This window comes from Cajanus cajan, chromosome 10 (assembly GCF_000230855.2).
Source record: "Cajanus cajan strain Asha chromosome 10, NIPB_CcT2T_4, whole genome shotgun sequence".
Classification (NCBI taxonomy): Eukaryota; Viridiplantae; Streptophyta; class Magnoliopsida; order Fabales; family Fabaceae; genus Cajanus; species Cajanus cajan.
Window position 1 is genome coordinate 11575316 of NC_138526.1, and position 23058 is coordinate 11598373.

General features: G+C 30.1%; 1 protein-coding gene across 1 annotated transcript; it reads left to right on the forward strand.

The window, feature by feature from the left end:
- The first annotated feature begins 18706 nt into the window (after positions 1 to 18706).
- On the forward strand, positions 18707 to 22537 carry LOC109806057 (C-type mannose receptor (DUF620)). Its single transcript, XM_020368403.3, has 3 exons — positions 18707 to 19249; positions 19695 to 20042; positions 21573 to 22537. The coding sequence occupies exons 1-3, from the start codon at positions 18935 to 18937 to the stop codon at positions 22065 to 22067; spliced, it is 1158 nt and encodes a 385-aa protein (XP_020223992.1). The 5' UTR covers positions 18707 to 18934; the 3' UTR covers positions 22068 to 22537.
- Positions 22538 to 23058: the final 521 nt, after the last annotated feature.

Consider the following 23058-nt stretch of genomic DNA (forward strand, 5'->3'; position numbering starts at 1 on the left):
TTTGTGGGGCTCTTCTAAGTATATAATGTTGTTTCGATAGTCTCTGGCTTGTTTGTTTTATAGCAGTTTCCAAAGCTGTTCTTAGCATTATGTGAAGAGGCAATGGGGAAAGATAACTATTTCGCATTAGTGTTTTTAGTTTACTGAGAACTTTTTAGGTGTTTCTATAAATTAGCTCAAGCCTTCTTAAGGAAATATGTTACATCAATCCTAGTGATGTTAAGTAAGTGTTAGTTATCAAGATGATTTATGTGATTGTTCTGGTCTCAAGGACACTACTCTGGCCATTATGATTCTCAGACCTTGATGTCATACCCTCTAGAATCGAACAATGGTATCTGACTTTAATGCTGCAGTATACCAAATTTTAGCTTCCCAATTTCATCTAAAACATATTCCAACATGCATGGTTCAACACATGCTTTATGTTTAGTACTTTTTATAATGCAGACATTGTTTTTCTAGAAAATCCAACATATATCTATCTATAACATGTTTTATCAACCAATACCTATCTCAAAGTATGGTCCCAAACATCAAGATCCAAATTTATATAAAATTCTGTCATAAAACTAAGTATATAATTAGTATTTTCCAATTATAACAATACTAATTGCATATAACAATATTTTAATGTTTTATTTCTCAAGGGAGAGCGGGGTCATGTCCCATGTATTTATAAAAAGAGAGGGAAAGCCCTTGGGTAAGGGCAGCCCAAGAATGTTCGTTGGTGAAAATGGGCAATCAATTGGGCTTAACTACCATGTACCAACAGCCAACAGGGCCCAAGCAAAATCATCTCAGTCAGCCAACAAAAAGGGTTTGGTAATACCAAAAAATAAGAAAACTAATGAATGAAACAAAACAAAAGCTATGGGTCAAGTCTAGGCATCCACCACCATATATGTGGGCAAAACTGAAGTAACCAAAAAACAATAAAACAATATAAAAAATAAAATAAAATAAAAACTATGAACGACAGAACAAATGAGTAAATGAGCCCATTGTAACTAAACAATGAAGGGACGACTACCCCCAATAATCACAAAATAATAGTAAAAGATCTAGAATTTGTGTAGATATAAGTTTGAAATCATTTTTTAAAGCTTTTCTGATGAAAAGATTTTTTTTATTTTCAATAGAAAAATTCTCACAAATAATTATAACTTGCATTTAAACAAATTCATAATTATAATAATTATAAATAAACAATAAGTGTGTGCATGATGGAAGGTGAAAATTGAAGCGAATACACATTGTAAGTTTATTTATTATTTTTAATAAAATTTATTTTATCTTTCTTCTGTAAACTAATACCATTTCTTTTATCTATTAGGATTATAATGATGGCATCATAATTTAAACCTAAATTTTTGTGCATATTATTTCATTTCTCACTACTAGGTCAACCTTAGTGATTCACACAAAGTGTGATAATAAACTGAACCAACTCAAAAATAATTTGAAATTTGATTTAATAATTAACTCGTTAAACTTGGTTCATAAACCAAATTAGCTAGAATTTAGCTAAAAATCAAGCTCAATAAATAAATGAGTTTAATTTGAATTGTGTATAACTTGGCTTATTCAATTCATGAATCGACTCGACATATAAATATATAATTTATAAAATTAACTTTCTATTTAATTTTAACTTAAATTTGAAATAACCTTTAATACCCGATTATAAGTTTTAATTATAAAAGAAGTTGATACTTTAAAATTTCATGGTTATGGATTGGGTTTTCTATTATTTTATGAAGGTAAGTAGTTTTTATTTATACTACCTTGTGAAACTAATACAATATGTTTTATTTTTTTAAAAAGTTAAACAATCATTATATCTAAAATATATTATTAAATTAAAATTTTAAAACGTATAAGATTCAAAAAAAATTAACTCTTGATTCATGTTATTCAAGCTTACAAGTTGAATCGAACTACTAGTTGAATCAAGCCTGTTCGAGTTAGAAAAAAATGATTCATATCAAAATCAAGTCAAATTATAAATTAAGCCAAATATTATTTAGTTGAGTTGAGACAAACTTGACTCAAGCTAAACATATTTTCAACATTAATTCACACTAATACCATGTTTAATAAAAAAGGTAAGAAATAGAAGAAACGGAGGGAAGAAAAAAAAAAAGACAGAGCAAGTTAAATTACAAAACTATAAAGTAAATGTTAAAAAAAATGAGAAGTTAAATCCTCAACTACTATAAAATCCAAAGGAACATGACATTTATTAGACTTTTGTTTATTCTTGCTTAAAATATCTTTGTCAAATGTTGCACAATCATTCTCTTACACACATTTACATGTGGATTAGTTCTGTATCAAGAAAAAATTTCCAAGAGCAAAAGATAACGATGTTGAAAATGAACACTATATTACATATATATCATTAGTCCACAAGTAAGGTTAGTATCTACCAAAGTTGATATAACTTGAGAGGGTGATGGACTAGCAAACTTATTCCAAAGGTTCCACATGCATTGCATACCCTCAAAACAGATATGATAGGTACACACATCTTGGCTATATATATATATATATATATATATATATATAAGGACTCCTCAACCACATGAAAGTCACTTTTCATCCATTAAAGCTAAGAGCTTAACTTCCAAGATCAGGATCACCTACCATTTTCACCTCAGCAACACCATCTCTCACCAATCACCACTTCACTTGATGATGATGATGCCGACCTACCATGCACTGCTATCCCTCATTTCATATAAGGTGTAAATGTAGTTTGTTGTTTTATTGAAATATTTTAAATAGAAGGACACGTAGGAAAAAAAATTAACGAAACTTAAATCTTAAGTATTAATAATTTTAGAATAAAACCATAGAAGAAAATAAAATTTCAATAATTTTAAATGGGGAAGTCTATATTTAGTTATTTGCAAAAATTGTTACTCTATTTACATATATTTGATAAAGAGAGGATCCATTCCAATAGTGTTTTCTTTTTCTTTTTCTTTTTATGTATTCATAGATTTTGGCATTAAACTTGAGATCGCTTGCTTAAAGCATCCAATTCTGCTTCACTTAAACCAACACAGATTTTGGCAATTTGTACACATGATTCCAAGCATGATTTTTATGTTGTTTTTTAATTTGTACATATGATTCCAACTTCCAAGCATGATTTTGTTGTTCCGATCCCGTGTTTAAGTTTATCTTTTAAGATTAAAATTACAAATAAAATAATGAAGTATATGAACAATACTGAAAAGGAACATTAGAAATTAAAAAAAAATGAATAAACAAATAATGTATATGGAAATACAAAAGTGAAAAGTCATTGAATTTCGCATAGATGTGTATCAGACTATCATGATACGTAAATGTAAAATAAACATAATATCGTAGCATTAATTATATACTTGATCTAAAACTGAGAAGAAGAACAAGAAAACTTAGACGAATTACATTTTTATAAATCTAGATTTGAAAACAAGTGTACTTACACAAATAAAATAAGTTATATTTTATAAACTACACTTCATTATAACGTGATATAAGAGTTAAAAAGAGTTATTGAAAATATGCTATTAAATAAAATAATATTTTAAAATAACATCATTGAATAAAGTGAAATGGGTTAAAATTTATTTGTATTTGATATCAATATATATGATATCACTTTATATATATATATATATATATATATATATATATATATATATATATATATATATAGATATATATATATATATATATATATATATATATGTGTGTGTGTATATATTCAAGACCAAAAAGAATAGTATGTATAAATGAAATATTTTGTAATAAATTATAATTTTTTTTAATTTTTTGATATTATAAATATTTTAATTATGTATGTAACAGACTAATGTATTATCATTAGTACAAAAATGACTTTTAAAATCGGAGTTTTAAAATCGGTTATAAGGTAGCTGATTTTAAAAGTGATGCGGTGGTAGTTTTGTAAATAATGGCAGTACTTTTAAAATTGGCTATCATATGACCGATTTTAAAAGTCTCTGATGTTACTTTTAAAATCGGCTCTTCAGTAGCCGATTTTAAAAGTGCTACTTTTAAAATCGGTCATGAAGTAGCTGATTTTAAAAGTGATGCGGTGGCAATTTTGTAAATAATGACATTACTTTTAAAATCGGCTACTTTGTGACCGATTTTAAAAGTAGCACTTTTAAAATCGACTATTCAAGAGCCAATTTTAAAAGTAGCATCAAAGGTTTAATTTGTACTCGGTCATTCTATCCCTTCCCCTCCATTCTCTCATCTTTGCCTCCATATTTTCTCTAGATTAAGCTACGAATATATTCTTCTCTTTACTCCGTTGGGCTCTCATCTCTCATCTAAAGTGTCCAGCTTGATATATTCTTCTTGGAAGGTAACATTGTCTTCTCATGTATGTTATTTCGTTGTTGCTGGGCGACTTTTTAAACTGGAACGGCCCGTTCTACTTGCAGAACGGCCCGTACTATAGGCAGCACGGGCCGTTTCGCTTGCAGAACGAGCTGTGCTGCAGGTAGCACGGGCCGTTCCGCAGGCAGAACGGGCCATTCCGGGACCGTTCTAGACTAAAGTTTTAGGTATTTTTCGGATTCCGGAACGGCCTGTTCTAGTTTAGGAACGGCCCGTTCCAAAGTGGGCTCCTTTATAATTTCTTTTTTGACTCACCATTGCTTTATATAGACAAATTAGGTACCCAACTTAGAAAATTAGACACCTTGTATGTATGTGTTATATATTTGTATTTTATTAATAATTTGTGATATAATTAATTTCTACCTAGTAATTTAGTGTTTAGAAAAATTAAGTGCTTTATTTGATTTTTATAAATTAATATGATGTTATATTTATGCACATATTGAGTGAACCTTAGTTTCCCATTTGAAATTTAATATAAATGATTAAAATAGTGAGATTAACGTTCACGTGGTCTATGTTTTTTTTTATGAAGAACAAAAGTTATGGATAAAAGTTGGTTATTAAATCGAAGTTGGATACATGCATCACGTATAAGTGATGAGTATGAGACTGGAGTAGAATATTTTATTGAATATGTAATACGACATGCTAATGATGATATGAATGGAAGGTTTTTTTGTCCTTGTGTTAATTGTTGTAATGCGACTCGCCTTGATTTTATTGAACTAGTTGTTGCACAAGTGAGTACAAAAGGTTCATGTGCAGCTACAAATCCCTCTACTTCTGCCATTGACCATGATACATCTAATAAGTGTGAGTTATTCGTTGATGGATCACTCGATCTTGTGGGCATAGGGAGGATTCACATGTTGGGGTCCGTTGTGCACCATCAGACCATGGGAAATGATATGGTAATGGTTTCAGTGTTGGATGTTAGAAACCCAAAGGCTAGAGTTCCTGTGCCCACACAAGAGGTTCAGACGATGGAACAAGCCCTAAATACCTTCCTTCAATGGCCTTATAAGTTAGTAAAAGTGATATCTACGGAGGTAAGTTATTTAACTATTTAATTTTAATTTGGTGCTATTTTATTATAATGTAGTATAACATTATTTGTGTACTTTATTTAATAGGATGTTGTTGTCCCACCAAAGGCTATGCTTAACCATTCTACAAATCTAACTCCGATAAAAAAGCTATGGAGATTGGTTGCAGATATGGAAGATGACAATCGACCCAAACAGGTCCCTTGGGCTCCTGAAGTGTTTGGCTTCTGTAGTAATGTTCCATTGTATATAAGCTAGAGCGACATATCAGAGATTACAAACGGTCATTGCATGCTGAACATATCAATTCTGCAATTGTGGTTATTGTAAGTATTTGAATTAATTTTAATTATGTTTTGTTACTTTTTTCTAACTTTATTTCTGACCTTGTAGATTTATCCATAAATTGAGTGTGGATAAAGGGAATGATCACATTTATGGATTTTTGGAACCCGAGTTAATCTAAAAAATTGGGATCAAGACAGAAGAAATTCAAGCTTACATCCAAAATTGGATGTCTGACTCAAATAAAAAAGTTTTCTTAGCTCCTTACTTTTCTAAGTAAGTCTATTTGTATATAATTCATTATAAATTTTTAAAAAATGTATTGTCTATTACTGATAATTTCTCAATGCAGTGCTTATTGGCAACTTCTGATTATTTGTCCTATGGACAATATATCTTTATGCATTTGTTCGATGTACAAACCTCCTCCTGCAGACTTTAAACAATTATTAGATAAGCAAGTTGCTTTAAAAAAACTACTTTATTTTATTTATCATTACATTTTATTTTAAAATATAATAATGATGTCCTTTTATCATTAATTAGGGCTATGGAAGGATACCATATACTTAAAGGTTCAAAGTTGAAGAAAAAAATGCTTTGGGTCTCTCTTAAAGTAAGTTATTTTATTTTAGTAATGATATTTTTTCTAAGGTATTTTCTTTTGAATTAACACTACTACTAAAATTGGTTTTTATATTCTTTTTGTAGTCTCATAAGCAAAAAGGAAACTATGAGTGTAGATACTATGTAATGAAGGCAATGCATACTATTGTTGATTCACAAATAGTATCTGGGTGGACTGAAGTACGTTTTAAAATTTTAAAAATTTTTATTTTAAGTTTACATTTTATCATGTTTTAAGAGTTTCTTCTAATTGTTCTAAATTTTCTTAACAGATATTTATAAATCGATCACCATTGTCAATAGAAGATATAAACACCATTAGGGAGCAATGGGCTACATTTTTCATTGAAACATTGGCTAGCTATGAGTTATGTTTATAGTTTTACTCATTTTGTAGTTTAGGATGCATAATAATTTGTAAGTTACTTTGATTATATATATGTTTGACATGTACCAACTCTTATCATTTTTTGTAATTTGATCTATTAAAAATATATGAATTGTCTGGTATTTTATTAATTTGCAAGTTTTGTTCAGGGATCCTCCTAAAATAAGTCAAATTTAAAAATAAAAAAAATTAACCACTTTTAACATCGGTCATGGCATGACCGATTTTAAAAGTGAGACTTTTAACATCGGTCACTGTTGACCGATTTTAAAAGTCTCACTTTTAACATCGGTCGTTGACCGATGTTAAAAGTCCTACGTTTTAAAATCGGCTCTTTTAAAATTGTTCAGAAAATCAATTTTAAAAGTAAAAAATGACCGATTTTAAAAGTATTTTTTCCACTAGTGTACATATAACTAAAATAACTAAAAGTTATAATAAATTATATATATAAATAAATGTTATATTTTAATATATAAATTATATTATAGATTTAAAATAAATAATTTATATTGCATCACAAAATTATTTTTAATAATTATTTATTTATTTTGAATATCAAATTTTAATTCATAAATAAATTTAAATCAGATAAAAAGTTATAAGAACCATTAAAATTTTTTTTATAGAAAACTAGTTTATAAAAATTTTCTTGCACAATATAGCATCAATGTTTAATACATAAGAGTTAATTTTATATTAATTTTCCTACTTATTCAATAATATATTTAAATATGTTTTATATTTCTACAACATTATATGTATTTATTCTTATTTTTTAAGGAATATAATTATTATAAATAATAAAGGATTAAATTTTTTTAATTTCTTAATGTCAATTTTTATTTTTAGTTTCTGAACAATTTCTTTTATTAATTTTAGTGTTTAAAATTTTCAATTTTGGCTTTTAGTCTTTAAATGCCTTTTTGTTAACATTTGGTCTTAACGTCAAAATTATTTGTTTATGAAAAAATTCAAAGATTAAAATTAAATAAAATTTATTCAAAAACAGAAAACAAACGTTAATTGGCAAAAAAATATATTAGCTAAAATATATTTAATTTGATAATAAAAATCTGTTCCAAATATTTGATCCAATTATTTATTATACATTCAAAACTCAAATCAATACGACAAATTAAGTATACAAATACAAGTCCCAAGACCTAGTATGAATACACCTAATAATCTTTTAAAAGTGTTATAACAAATGTGATGGAAACTTTGGAGCACTTTAAGAAGAATGATGATCAAACGATGATTAGGGTAGGCATGATCCTTGGGATTTGATAAATTCTTAAAACAAAATCTTTGTTGGATTAGATCAGAGATTATTACTTTGATTAGCTCAAAAAGAAGATATGGTAGATTTGTCCTATGTACATGAAATCAGGTGCAGGCGTGCAGTGCAACTGCAGTTACACTGATCAATAATCCTACACTTAATAATCATACTATATACTATATAATACTAACCTTCATATTAAAGTACCCTTATGTCATTCAACTGAATCACTAAGTAATTAATTAGTGCTTTTCCATCTTATCAAGAAATCCTCACATGACTAAATTTAATTCATCTTTACCACTTTTCGGAATAAAATTTGTTATTCATATTCAAAATGGGCTTTGGTGGGATATTGATTTGACTCTCTTCAAAGTTCAAGTTAATAGTAATTGTTTTTAAAATAATAGTAATTCTTATTAATGTTTTCGGTATTTTTTTTGTTGTAAAAATCAATGGTTTTATACTAATCGCATGTTTTATTTAACTAACTGAATAATACCTCCTTAATTAATTAATATTTGTTATATGTTATAGTGTATTGATAAGAATAACTGGGATAAATAAAAATAAAATCGAAAAATTAGAGATTTTTTTTTATTTATTTAAAAGAGATATAATTTTTTTTGATCGCATCAACTCTTATAAAATCAAACAATATTTTTAGTCACAATTTAATATTTAAGTTGAAGAATGAACACCGATCAAATTACTTACACTAATGACCTTTAATATGAAAATATAGTATAAGAAGAAGAAATACCATAAATTAAATAGATGAAAAAACATTGAATACTTGATATTTGATTAGAAAGAAATAAAAATAAAAATAATAAAAGATGTTTAACAGCCAGTAAATTCCATAAACTATCACCAATTAGACAAAAACTGAGTTTTCAAAATCACATATAAAAATAAAATATAAATATAAATAAATAAATAACTAGAAAATGTTCGCTATTTTTGTGGAAGTTCATTTCATCTCACTAATTAGCACCACTATTTCTTATCGCACTTTTTTGCTACTTTGTTTTTAATTATAAGATATAATATAAAATAATTGTTTTCTCTTATAAAAGACTCGACTTACGGTAATGTTTAATGTATTAATTATTTTTAAACTAAAATATTTTTAATTAAAATATGTTATTTTAATTTAATGAGATATATTAATTATAAATTCTTTAAAAAAATATGTATTTTAATTGATTAGGTTGTGTATGAGAGTAAATTAAATAATATTAATTATGAGAGATAAGTAATATAAAACATGTACGTTAATTATTAAGAGATATATAATTATTAATTAAGAAAGTAAAAGTAATATAATTTTGATATATATAGAACAAATTCATTGTTATTAAATATTTTCGTTAACCTTGACAAATTTGGTATATTTGAGTCTTATATAGGTGTAGTATTATCTTATTTCTACTCAACTAAACAACTTTAAGATTTTTTTTTTAAGGAAAATCAAGTTACTTCCACTTAATATACAGTAATTTTTTTTGTCAAAAACTATATCTATATCTATAATATTAATAAAAGGGATATCTTGATTTGGTATACACAAGGAAATACTAAAAGGAATATCTTGATTTGGTATACACAAGGAAATACTCACAAGTATGAAGTCGTTCTATCAAACAAGCCTACACATAGACCAGAGTACTACTATCTAGAGAAACCTCCTCTTCTTGCTTCCTTCTCCAAGCTTACATGTCCACCCGCCTTTGGACTCAAGTAGAAGTCACCTCCCTCATCTCCATAAAATATTGAAGAACAATTCAGACATCCTTCGTTTGCCTACTATTTTTTTAAGTACTTTCCAGCACTTACTGTCACTGACCTTCACGGTCAAACAGTTAAAGAAGAAGCGCTTCACCGTGTCGAGAAGAATATCCTAAGCCGGTGTATGAGTATGAAGAAGGGGTATACCTGTGCACACCTTATTTCCCAAACATTCCTTTCTCTTCGTCTGAGGCCTACCAGGCTCTCCCACCAGGTACAATTACTCCTCTTCCTCCACCTACCTTCAAGAGGAAGATTTACCCCAAAGAAGTGATTAAGTCCAAATTTGTGTGGACTCCACCACAGGGATTTCCTCAGCTCATTCTTCCCTTACACCAACAACCATCCTCGTCACCACTCAGGAAGAAGACTTCATCCACCATTCGTCCAAGATAGTCTCCATCCCTTCTACCAAAGGTAGAGCTCTTCACCACACCAACCAAATTCTCTTTTGTAAATATTGGTCACCAACGCTCCCTCTCAGCGTCTGATCTGGCTGCAATTGGCCATCTACACCTGTGTATAGATTCACCCCTTCAGCTATATATACCTCCCTCATTATACACTCCGGAAAAAGCCCAAATTTTTGTCTACCCTGATCGCGCGTGTCCCCATCTTCCTCCAATCAATCCAAACAAGATGAAGGATCCTGCAATTCATATAGGACCAATGCCCAAACCATCAAGGGTTGAGGTTCGCTACTATATAAAGGAGTGAGATTGGACGAGCAACAGGACCCTGCCAAAGCACTCCAGTACACTGAAGATGATGCTGAAAAGGTCTACCAGAACTTCATGTACAAGTGCAATCAGGAGGTAAGTTCGTCTAGTCTCTTAGACGAAGAAAAGGCTAAAACACTCATGCTATGTGGGTATTGTTAGATGACCCCATGTAAATTGATGCATTTCTCAGATACATCAGTCGCCTTTCTTCACAACAAGAAACGTGAGCTTGACCTTGATGCTCTCAGCAAGGAGCTCTTCATTCATTCTTCCCTCTTCAATCTGGATCTATACAAGGATGAATGGAAAGCTATCACAGACTCGTGGTGCAAAGCCCCAATATATTGTTGGTGCAAGGACATTCCACCATGGAAACCAGGCATGCCATGCCTTGGGATGCTCCTTTAGAGATAGCACAGTCTGAACTGTCTGAACCTATACATGATGAGCCCATCGCAGCATCCACTCCTCCTAAAAGTCTCCCAGCTTCTTCTGAACCAACGCAACGATATGTCTCCATTGAATCTTTCAATGAATTCAAAGCAGATCTAAGAAACAAGTTGGGTCGTCTGTTCAACTTGATGGCCATCTCAACTCTCCAAGGATCCACCTCCATCTTCTTGATCATTTTGAGCGAACTAGTTTAAGGATAACTAAGTTGGGGGAGAATAGTTTTTTTTTCCTCTTGATTCTCTTTTGTATACATTAACAATTCAGTTCAATGCAACGCATATTTTTCTTGATTCTCTTAATCATTGAGGATAATTCTTGATTAGCTAAGTCTTGATGCTATTATGTTCATACTGTTATGACATTTTTCATAGATTCTAGCTCGGGTTTGATGCTTATCCTGATCTACATTTTTTTTGATGATTACAAACACTACAAGAAAAATGCTCATTTCTGACAGAAATTTCCAATGGATTTTTTTTACGGATTTAAATCTGTCAGAAAATTCCGTCAGAAATTTCTAATTTTTTGTTAGAAAATCCGTCGAAAATTTCTGAAGGATATTTCTGTCAGAAAATTTTGTCGGAAAATTCTGTCAAAAATTATAATTTTTTTTTAATTTTAATAAATTTATTAATGTAACAGCTTCATATTTGGCCTCTCAAGGGTTCTATTTCACGACATTTCACTTTTTAGCGTGTTTTATCCTTACTTGCGCAATTTCTGGGAAACTTCCCAAAAGGTCACTCATCCCTATATTACTCCCGGTCAAACACGTTTAATTGTGAAGTTCTGATGAGTAAGCTACTCAAATGTATATGTATGTTGTCAGTATAACTTCTACAAATTAATTCATTTAAGTCATCCTCAAATATACAATCTCATACTTGTACTATAATAATAATATATAATAATTTTATATTACGAATAATAATAATAATAATAATAATAATATATTTAATTATTTTTTATTTATATGTACTTACTTTTATAATTAACAATCTACTTATTTCTATTTAAAATTATAATTTAAATTATTTAATTTTATAATGATAATATATTTTATAAAATTATAAATATTTATTTATTACATACTTATAAATTAAATTTTAACATTTTAAACAAATTATTAATTAATTTAATATATTTATTTACCTTAAATTAAACATATAAAATTCAAAAAAATGTATTTATCCTTGTTTTATTTTCTAATTATCAACCATTAATAAAATACTAACTTAAAATCTTATCTAATTATATCATAATATTCTCATATCAAATTTAAAACTAGATATTAGTTATATAAAAATATTAAGATCATATAGTAAATTGTCAATAAGATTTTAGTTAAATAATCTAAAATAATTAATATTTCGATTATATTGTTAATTAGCAAATAATATATTCCAAAGCTAATTAATTTTTTTATATTAATTATTAGTAAAATTTAATAACTTTTAATTTAACAATTAATTGGATCGATGAAATTCAACACACACTATGAGTTATTAAGCGGAATAATTTTCCCAAGAGTTATTGTGTAAGTTATTTTAAATCAAACATATAAAATTCAAAAAATATATTTATCCTTGTTTTATTTTCTAATTATCAACCATTAATAAAATACTAACTTAAAATCTTATCTAATTATATCATAATATTTTCATATTAAATTTAAAATCAGTTCTTATATTTTCGACAAATATAAATTTGTCAGAAATATTCCATCAATAATATAGCTTTTCCTACGAAATTTTTTTTCATTGAAAATATAATTTTCTGACAGATTTAATTTTGTTTTCTAAGAAATCATCTTCGATTAGTATAACATTTTGTATATATGATTTAAGAGTAAAGAATTTTCAATTTAACGGTTGGATTTACAAAATTCACATTTAATATAAAGTTATTGAGCGGTATATATATATATATATATATATATATATATATATATATTAAATGTGACTTTTACTAAGTATTACATCGCTCAATAACTTTATATTAAATGTGAATTTTGATTTTAATCATTGTAAAATATTTTTCTTTGATTTTCGTCCCTCTAAAATATAAATTCACTAGTTTAATTATTTTAAGGTAGATAAATAATATTTATTTTAAAAAACTAAAAAAAAATAGAGGTGTTAAATATCAATATGATAATAGCAATTGTTGTAAGTGACACCTAAGATAATTATTTATCTTTTTTTTTTTTAAAATAAAAAGTAGTTAAAAATGATTACATAAAAAATAAAAATTAAAAATAAAAATTCCAATTTTAGAAAATGAAAAAAATTTCTTTTTACAGAAACTAAAATCAAAACTTATTAATTTTATAAGGATTAAAGACATATTTAAGTCATTTTAAAAAGATAAAATTAACGAAAAATATTTTTTAAAAAATAAAAATAAAATTTATTCATTTTATAATATTAAAAATAATATTTATAAATTTCAAAAAAATTGATCATCGGATTCCCGAAGAGTTCAAACAAGGTCTTAAATTTTTCAACGGAAACAAATCCGTCGAAAATTTTTGACGGATAATCTGTCAGAAAATTCCGTCGAAAATTTTGACAGAAATATAAATCTGTCAGAAATTTTCGACGGAAAATTCTGTCAAAAATATAAATCTGTCGAAAGTTTCTGACAGAAATATCCGTCAGAAAATATAAATTTTCTGACAGATTTATATCCTTCAGAAATTTTCCGTAAAAAATTTACGTTTTTTTTTGTAGTGAAAGGGGGAGAAACAGAAGAAATAATTTCATAATTTCATTCATCAAATTAATCAAATATATACATGATATATGTATAATATGACAATGAATTTATACATGATATATGTATGATATGACGATGAATCCTAACCAACAATTAAGTAACAATCTAGTAAGGAGGAGGGCATACATTAAGGGGGAGAGTCAAACTTGCAAATTCCTATAGTTAAGAAACAATTTGATCAATAATATTTGTCATCATAAAAAACGAGGAGATTGTTGAGTTAGACGAAGAAATTTCCAGCAAGGTTTTGAATGAGACAAATATAATATATGTTGTTAATTCTAACAAACGTGTAAGTGTTCCAGAAAATAAGTACAGGAAAATTGAAGAATAGAGCATGTGCATGTGCCACTTCCTACTCCAGAATCAGATAAAGAGGAAAGCTTCAAGTGACAGATGAAGATGTGCCAAGAACAATCCAAAGCGCAATATAAGAAATAAAAAAAATTTAGAGCAAATTAAGACCAAGACAAAGTTGGCTCAGCATCAAATGAAGCTCAATGGTCAACCACATTTAGGTCAACAAAACAATCATCAGTCGTCAGATAACACAAGACGAAGAAGTATTCCAGATGGAATAAAAGTCATTTACCTTCTAGACTGATTAGATGAGATGCCAAAGCCAAAGCATTAAAATGCTCAGATGAATCATGACCTAAGACGCACATGGACCAACAGACGCAGACAAAAATTGCCACAAAGGCACTTAAAGAATCAAGTCTTAAAGGATCACTCAGGCATCGTCTACGAATATAAAAGAGCTCTTAACATGATCAAGTGAGTAAAATGAGAATAGAAAAAGAGAAACCAAGCGTAGAAGAAAAACCATGCGTGTGTCAGGAAAGTTACATTACTTTTTCAGATAAGGACAATGCTCCACGACTACGCAACCAATAAAGGACAAAAAGGTTCCCAGGCCTTTGCAAAATACAAACAATACTGCCAACAAAATGAAGAAGACTTCATGCAATATCCATGGATAGGAAGCAACATTTAATGCGAGATACTGAGCATTAAATGAAATATCAAACTAGTCATAAATCACTATAACCGCTTCAACGAACACTTGCAACGGACAAATTTTACAAGACTATATATATATCACAACTTCGAACTTGAAGAGGCTGGCTTTTAATATAGATAGACAAAGAGTGATATCAAGCCCACTATACAACGAAACTAGAGATAGAGCGTATAGAGTCAAATCTACTATAGTGTATTCATCTCTGTAAACTAAGGAGTTCCAAACACGTGCATCTTAAGAACAAAACCTTAGTGAGTGTGCCAATTTATGTATCCTCTCCGTGAGAGTAAACCAAACACTCAATCGTTGTAAAGACTAAGGTTGGATGAGAAATTTTAAGAATTTAACTACCAACAAAAGTATTTTAACCGTAATTCCTTTGTAGTAAATTCTAAGTTCCTTAATGGTACGTTTGGATAAGAAATTTTAGGAATTTAAATTTTTTGGAATTTGAATTATTTTGATTTCAATTTCGATCATTATTTTTGATATGATAAGTTTTCAAGTTTTGTTTGGATACGTCAGTTAAATTTTATTAAACTTTAAATTCTTATTTGGGATATGATAATTTGATTTTCACCATGGGTAAAATTGATTCTAAATATATATATGTGTGTGTGTGTGTGTGTGTGTGTGTGTGTGTGATACGTCAGTTAAATTTTATTAAACTTTAAATTCTTATTTGGGATATGATAATTTGATTTTCACCATGGGTAAAATTGATTCTAAATATATATATATGTGCGTGCGTACGTGCGTATGGTGGTACGTGCGTGTGCGTGCGTGCGTATGGTGGTGTGTGTGTGCGTGTGCGTGCGTATGGTGGTGTGTGTGTGCGTGTGCGTGCGTATGGTGGTGTGTGTGTGTGTGTGTGTGTGTGTGTGTGTGTGTGTGTGTGTGTGTGTGTGCGTGTGCGTGCGTATGGTGGGGTGTGTGTGTGTGCGTGTGTGTGTGTGTGTGTGTGTGTGTGTGTGTGTGTGTGTGTGTGTGTGTGTGTGTGTGTGTGTGTGTGTGTGTGTGTGTGTGTGTGTGTGTGTGTGTGTGTGTGTGTGTGTGTGTGTGTGTGTGTGTGTGTGTGTGTGTGTGTGTGTGTGTGTGTGTGTGTGTGTGTGTGTGTGTGTGTGTGTGTGTGTGTGTGTGTGTGTGTGTGTGTGTGTGTGTGTGTGTGTGTGTGTGTGTGTGTGTGTGTGTGTGTGTGTGTGTGTGTGTGTGTGTGTGTGTGTGTGTGTGTGTGTGTGTGTGTGTGTGTGTGTGTGTGTGTGTGTGTGTGTGTGTGTGTGTGTGTGTGTGTGTGTGTGTGTGTGTGTGTGTGTGTGTGTGTGTGTGTGTGTGTGTGTGTGTGTGTGTGTGTGTGTGTGTGTGTGTGTGTGTGTGTGTGTGTGTGTGTGTGTGTGTGTGTGTGTGTGTGTGTGTGTGTGTGTGTGTGTGTGTGTGTGTGTGTGTGTGTGTGTGTGTGTGTGTGTGTGTGTGTGTGTGTGTGTGTGTGTGTGTGTGTGTGTGTGTGTGTGTGTGTGTGTGTGTGTGTGTGTGTGTGTGTGTGTGTGTGTGTGTGTGTGTGTGTGTGTGTGTGTGTCTGTGTGTCTCTGTCTGTGTGTGTCTGTCTGTCTGTGTCTGTCTGTGTGTGTCTGTCTGTGTGTGTCTGTCTGTGTGTGTCTGTCTGTGTGTGTCTGTGTGTGTCTGTCTGTGTGTGTCTGTCTGTGTCTGTCTGTGTGTGTCTGTCTGTGTGTGTCTGTCTGTGTCTGTGTGTGTGTGTCTGTGTGTGTCTGTGTGTGTCTGTGTGTGTGTGTGTGTGTGTGTGTGTGTGTGTGTGTGTGCGCGATTAGAGAGAGAGAGACAAAATTTAAGATTAATTTTTATATGTGTGTGTGTGTGATTAGAGAGAGAGAGACAAAATTTAAGATTAATTTTTATAAGAATATATATTATCCAATTTTTTTTTAAAAATATTTAATACTTTTAAAAATTAATATTAAATTATATTTAATAATTTTAAAAATTGTTTTGAATATTTAATAATTAAGAAATAGGAAAGAGATGAAAGATATATAAATGAGATAAAAAAAAAGAAAAAATATGAAGAATTTCAAATCCTTATTTTTTTTAGAGAATTTAAAGTCCTACTATTTTAAGGAATTTCACAAATATTTGAATTTTAAATTCTTTGTAAATTTCTCATCCAAACAAAGAATTTAATCATAAGGCATTTGATATTATTCAGAAAAAAAAATGAATTACTCCGTTTAAATTTTTCATCCAAACAAACTCTAAAGAAAATATCAATTCTTTGGTAAAGTTTGTTAAGTAACTTGCATTAAGATTAGAGGTATAAAATGTTAACTAATAAGACTTATCTTATTTCTAGCAATAAGAATTATCAATGTTATTCTTTAGATTGTAGTTTCAAATGGTTTTTCCAACTTTAATTAAATCTATGAGATCGTGCAATGAGCGATCAAGGCAAAACAGACATTAAGAATAGAAGGAAAAATAATTACTAAATAAAAATATTTTTTAAACAAAAACAAGAAGAACTATGTGAAGTAGAGTCAGCTACATCAATCCCCAACAACGACTCTCTTTATTTTCTTTAAAATATACAATATGTGAAATTTTTTTCGATTCTATCTAAACCCTATATTTATAAGATTTTAAATAGGTTTTTCTGTAATTAGACTTGTGATGTCTACTCATTCAAAACAATCAACTAGCTCGCTTAAACAAGTAGATTCAACTACATCGATCCCCAACAACAACTCCATTTATTCCCTCTAAAATATATAATATGTGGAGTGTTTTTCTATTCCCTTTAAATCCTATATTTATAAGATTTTAAATAGGTTTTTTGTAATTGGACTTGTGATGTCCACTCGTTCAAAATAATCAATTAGTTTGCTTGAGCGAGTACTTCATGATGTTTCAGCAGTGTTATTTAGTTAATTTGTTCGAATCGCACAGATGACTCACTTTGAGTGAGCATGAAGTCACTTAGAGTGCACTTCCTTCTCGGTATATTCCCAATATTCAACTCCTTTGCTACTAGTTTCTTCCTCCCTATATCTCAAAATTAACAAAACCATACAAATACACCTAAAATTAAAAGAAATCTACTACTTAATGGAATAAAATTAAAATATTAATTTTTGACAAAAAAAAAATAACTCTAAAATATAAGATATGCTCTAATAATTGTCTAAATTAAATAAAAGATATTAATATATTTGACAATTATCAATACTGATGTAACTTCTATCAATTATTAAATTGTTCAATAATTTAATGTTAAAAGTGAATTTTATCAATTCAATCATTGAATTATAACTTCATATTACTTTATATGTTTATCTCAAATTTTGTTATAATTGAAAAGTAATCAAACTATTCATATTTTAGTATATTTTGAAATGTATATATTATGCTAATTTTGATTATATGAATGATGTATCAAATCATTTTAGATTAATGTAAAATTTTATATATATAATCTAAGTTTAAGGAATTTTTTATCTAATAGTAAATTTTAAAAAATAATTATTAAATTAAAAATTATTAAATGATGTAATAATTGATAAAAATTACATTGATGTTATTTGATATATATATATATATATATATATATATATATAAAATAAGATATACATAAATCTCAAATATTAGAAAAAAAAATGAAAATTACATTGTTAGATAAAGATAGTAATTGATCAAAGGTGGGATGGGACCTGTGGTGGCATGGGAAATAGGTAGCTCGAGAGAATAAAAAAACAAGTAAACATTATAAAAATGTAACGACAAGGGCGAGTCCCAAAAGCAAGAGGAATAAAGCAATAGACAGCCCAACATGCGAGTTTGTATTATATAATAATGTCATTTCTCTGCCGTTGAACAGATAATCCATCGCTTTTGTCTCTTCCCATCACTTTCTCACTCTCACAACAACACTCTCTCTTTTTAACTCCCAAACCGCATCCACATTGATACCTCTTCTTTTCCCTCTTGTGTTCCAATATTCTCTCACCACCATCTCCACCTGCATTCAATTCAATTCAATTCAACATCTTCACCCAAATAATTATTACTCTCGAGACTCTCACTTACATTCCCAAAATGGTTTCTAGAGCTCGTTGGCGCCAGAGTTGGGCTCCACAGCCTTTGACTCCCTTAATGGAAGGCCCTGGCCCTGAAATGCAAGAAGAAGGGACCAAGAAAGAGAGCTCTTGGGAAGTCATAAGGGAATGGTTCAGGACTCAGAAGATCTCACCTGGTGCTGGAAGCTTCTCACAATCATCCTCTTTCTATGGAACCATCCATGCCAAGACACAAGATTTGAGGCTCTTGCTTGGTGTCTTGGGCTGCCCCTTGGCTCCTATTCCTTCAGCCCATGATCCCTCTCTTAGCATTCACATCAAAGACACCCCATTTGTAAGCTCTCTCCCCATTCCATTTTCTTTATCTTATTTCTTAGTACACCACTCAGTTTCGTCAGAATTAGACTCGGTTAAGATACTGGTTAAGTGAGAAAAGTGTTGATCATAGGTTCAACCTCAATTTCCTCCGAGTCACTAGTTGAACCATAGCTCAACATTGATGACCATGCTGGTCATGTTTCTCATTTTTAGTTGAACTAGTCGGACCAATCAATCTGACAAGAGTTTAATCACATTGACACCACTTATGATTTCAAATTAAAATTTAAATACTTAAAAATAAAAACTTTATAGTTTATAATAATCTTATCTGATGACTTTAACAATAATTATAGTTGGAGTGTTAAGAAATTAAATAGTGTATATTACTATTAATTCCATTTTGTGTATGATATGGTTAGGTGACATTAATTTTCCATTAATGTGATGACTTAAAACAGGAAACTTCAACAGCCAAATACATTATACAGCAGTATTTGGCTGCCACAGGGTGCCTAAAACAGCAGAAGGACACTAAGAACATGTATGCGACTGGGATGGTGAAGATGATTTGCTGTGAGACAGAGATTTCATCAGGGAAGAATGTCAAGTGTTTGGGGACAAGAAGCAGTGAAAATGGTTGCTTTGTGCTTTGGCAGATGCTACCTGGGATGTGGTCTCTTGAGTTGGTGGTTGGTGACCACAAGGTGGTTGCAGGCAGCAACGGCAAGACCGTGTGGCGGCACACACCTTGGCTAGGCACACATGCAGCCAAAGGCCCTCAAAGACCCCTTCGACGCATTATTCAGGTATTCTAAGAGATCTCACATCAATTAATAATATAATTAAGATAAAAATAAATAAGTCATCACAAATTAAAATTACTAGCTCCATATACCAAAGAGATCTCATTTACTATAGCAAGCTCAGTTAAATTTCCTAAATAATATATACATAGCATATAGTAACATATAGAAATGATTAATGGGTTTGATTAATTTGTTGGAGTGCATGCACATTCAGAATGAGACCTATTTTGCTATATATGTTAAAACTTGTCTTAGTACAAAGAGAAAATTTTTAAAGATGAAAGACCTATTGTTCACTGTTTTCTTTGATGCCAAACAAAATTTGAACAAGTTGGGTTGATTTGATTGGTCTTTGGTTTGGTGGGTATCCTTTATTTGTTGGAATCGAGGCTTGGGGGGGACAGGGTCATAGGTTCAAAGCATGTTGTACCAAACAAATATAAAGATTGAGAAACAAATTGAAATCTCAATGGATGAAGGGTAAATATCGAGCTGACAATGATGGAGAAACTGTCCCATGCTTTACCCTACAATGTGGACTTGTTTTCTTTAAGAATTAGGATACTTACATGCCACGTGACTGTCTAGCTGACGTCACCTATGATTATTTGTATAGCTCATGAGTCATAGTCTTGGGATTGCCACTTATTGCAGGTAGCTAAGGGTACCCTTCAATTATCCTTTTGCTTTAACTTTTCCTTTTTAATTTTCCACTTTAATCAACAGTTCTTACCTCCCACTGCATTATTGCCCCTGCTTTCATGCCTAAATATTCCCTTTTTCATTTGTACTTGTTTCACTCTTCAGCAATGTTTGGTTTGCCACCAGATAACGTATCAGTTTCACTCCCTTCCCTCATTTATGAACACCTGGTTTCCTCCATAAAAAGTGCATTAATAAAACATAAAATGACAAAATAAATTCATTTAATCCTTTATTGGACTTCTTATGGACATTGTGTTGTACTAGTATTCTTGAAGAAAAAACTCCTAGCCCAAGCCTATACTTTTCATGTATATTATTTTGATAAAGGTAAAGAAAATTTTGCCTAGCTTAAAATCCCCATGTGTGATAAAGAAGAGGGATTCATTTATTTCAGTAGTAAATTTATTTATACTTATTTTATTAAATAATTCATGCTTGACATCAAATTTCAACGATTTAACTATTAAATTTAAAATTCTCAATGTATATATTAAATCTAAATTTTTTTTAAAAATTTAAAATTTTTTTGATACTTCATTTCATTAATTCAAATCAATGTATAAAATGATTTTATGATTATTAATTTGAATTAATAAAATAAAATATCAAATAATTTTTAAATTTTTAAAAATTTGCAAGCTTGATCTATACGTTAAAAAAATTAAATTTAACGGTTAAATCGTTGAAATTTGATGTAAAATATGAATTATTGAATGAAATAAATCTATAAAAATTTCCTGAAGTAAACGAATTCCTCCTGGTCTATAATTTTGATTAATATCAAAGAGAGTTAACAAACTAGTGTTACGTTATTGTACATGACAGGGTTTGGATCCGAAGAGCACAGCGAGTCTGTTCACGAACGCACAATGCCTGGGTGAGAATCGAATCGGGAGCGTGGATTGCTTCGTGTTAAAAGTTAGCGCAGATCGTGCGGCTGTGATCGAACGGAGCGAGGGTCCTGCAGAGGTGATAAGGCACATACTATACGGCTACTTTTGCCAAAAGAGTGGACTCCTCATATACCTCGAAGACTCACACCTCACGCGGGTCCCAACGCAGGACAATGATACGGTGTACTGGGAGACCACCATAGGGAGCAGCATCGGCGACTACAGAGACGTCGATGGGGTCATGATCGCGCATCAAGGGCGCTCCATCGCCACCGTCTTCCGCTTCGGTGAACTCTCCATGCAGCACAGCAGAACCCGGATGGAGGAGGTTTGGACTATTGATGACGTCATGTTCAATGTGCCCGGACTCTCCATGGATCATTTCATTCCTCCGGCTGATATCTTTGACAATATAAGTTCTCCATGATGATGATGATCATCATCATCATAACCTAACTTTATTAGAGGAGAATATTGGTTACTTTTTTTTAAAAAAAAATTTTCTTTTTTGTTAATGTGAAATTGTAATATTACTTAATTTGGGGGGTGGTATAATGAAAGGATTGGTGGGAAGGTGTAATTTTACTTGTCTTCTTTGTTCTTCTTGTTTGCTAATGTGTAAGGTTAGTTAGTTTGTGTTTTGAAGTCATTAAGCTCAAATGACGGGTTCAAGAGGGGGATATGGAATAAGTTACTCAAGTGGTATAAGATGGTGAATTGATGATGATGGATGGCACATATTTAAGTACTTCATTTGGAGAAATTGTGGGATATTGATTATGATGCCATTTTAACATTTTTTTTTTTTGTTTTATGCCATGCCCTTATATATACTCCTCATAAGAAGTAATTGTTACTTCTATTTGTGCCTTTTTAATGCCTCAACATTCATTCTGAGACTGCTTACCATGTTGTTTTTCAACAAGTTCTCTTAATTCTATCTTATATTTTTAGAGAAATAATTAATATGATAAACTAGGCATACAATAAGTAAATACAGTACACAAGAAAAAACTTAAATAATAACAAAAGGAATGTTTTAAGCTATGAAATTATACTAAAGAAGTTATTAGAACATGAATTTGTTAATTTGTAAGATGAGGAATGATTCTCAGTTAAATATTTTTTAATTAATTTCATCTCTAATAAATATAAAATTTGAAATTTTCTTGATATATTCCTTTATGTCCAATATATTAACTATTAAAGTTTATCACATAAATAAATAATGGGTAACTATTTTAGAACTAAATGACCTAAATACAGTATATCAACATAAACAAACACAAAAACAAAAAGCTTTAGAACTAAATGACCTAAATAATAGCAAAAGGAATGTTTTAAGCTATGAAATTATAATAAAGAAGTTATTAGAAGATGAATTTGAATCTAATAAAGTTTGTTAATTTGTATGGTGA

Bases quoted from the DNA above. Each gene is read 5' to 3' on its own strand.
- LOC109806057 (XM_020368403.3), top strand. From the start codon at position 18,935: ATGGTTTCTAGAGCTCGTTGGCGCCAGAGTTGGGCTCCACAGCCTTTG. The intron at 19,250-19,694 runs GTAAGCTCTCTC...GACTTAAAACAG, and splicing joins ACATCAAAGACACCCCATTT to GAAACTTCAACAGCCAAATA. The intron at 20,043-21,572 runs GTATTCTAAGAG...TGTACATGACAG, and splicing joins CCCTTCGACGCATTATTCAG to GGTTTGGATCCGAAGAGCAC.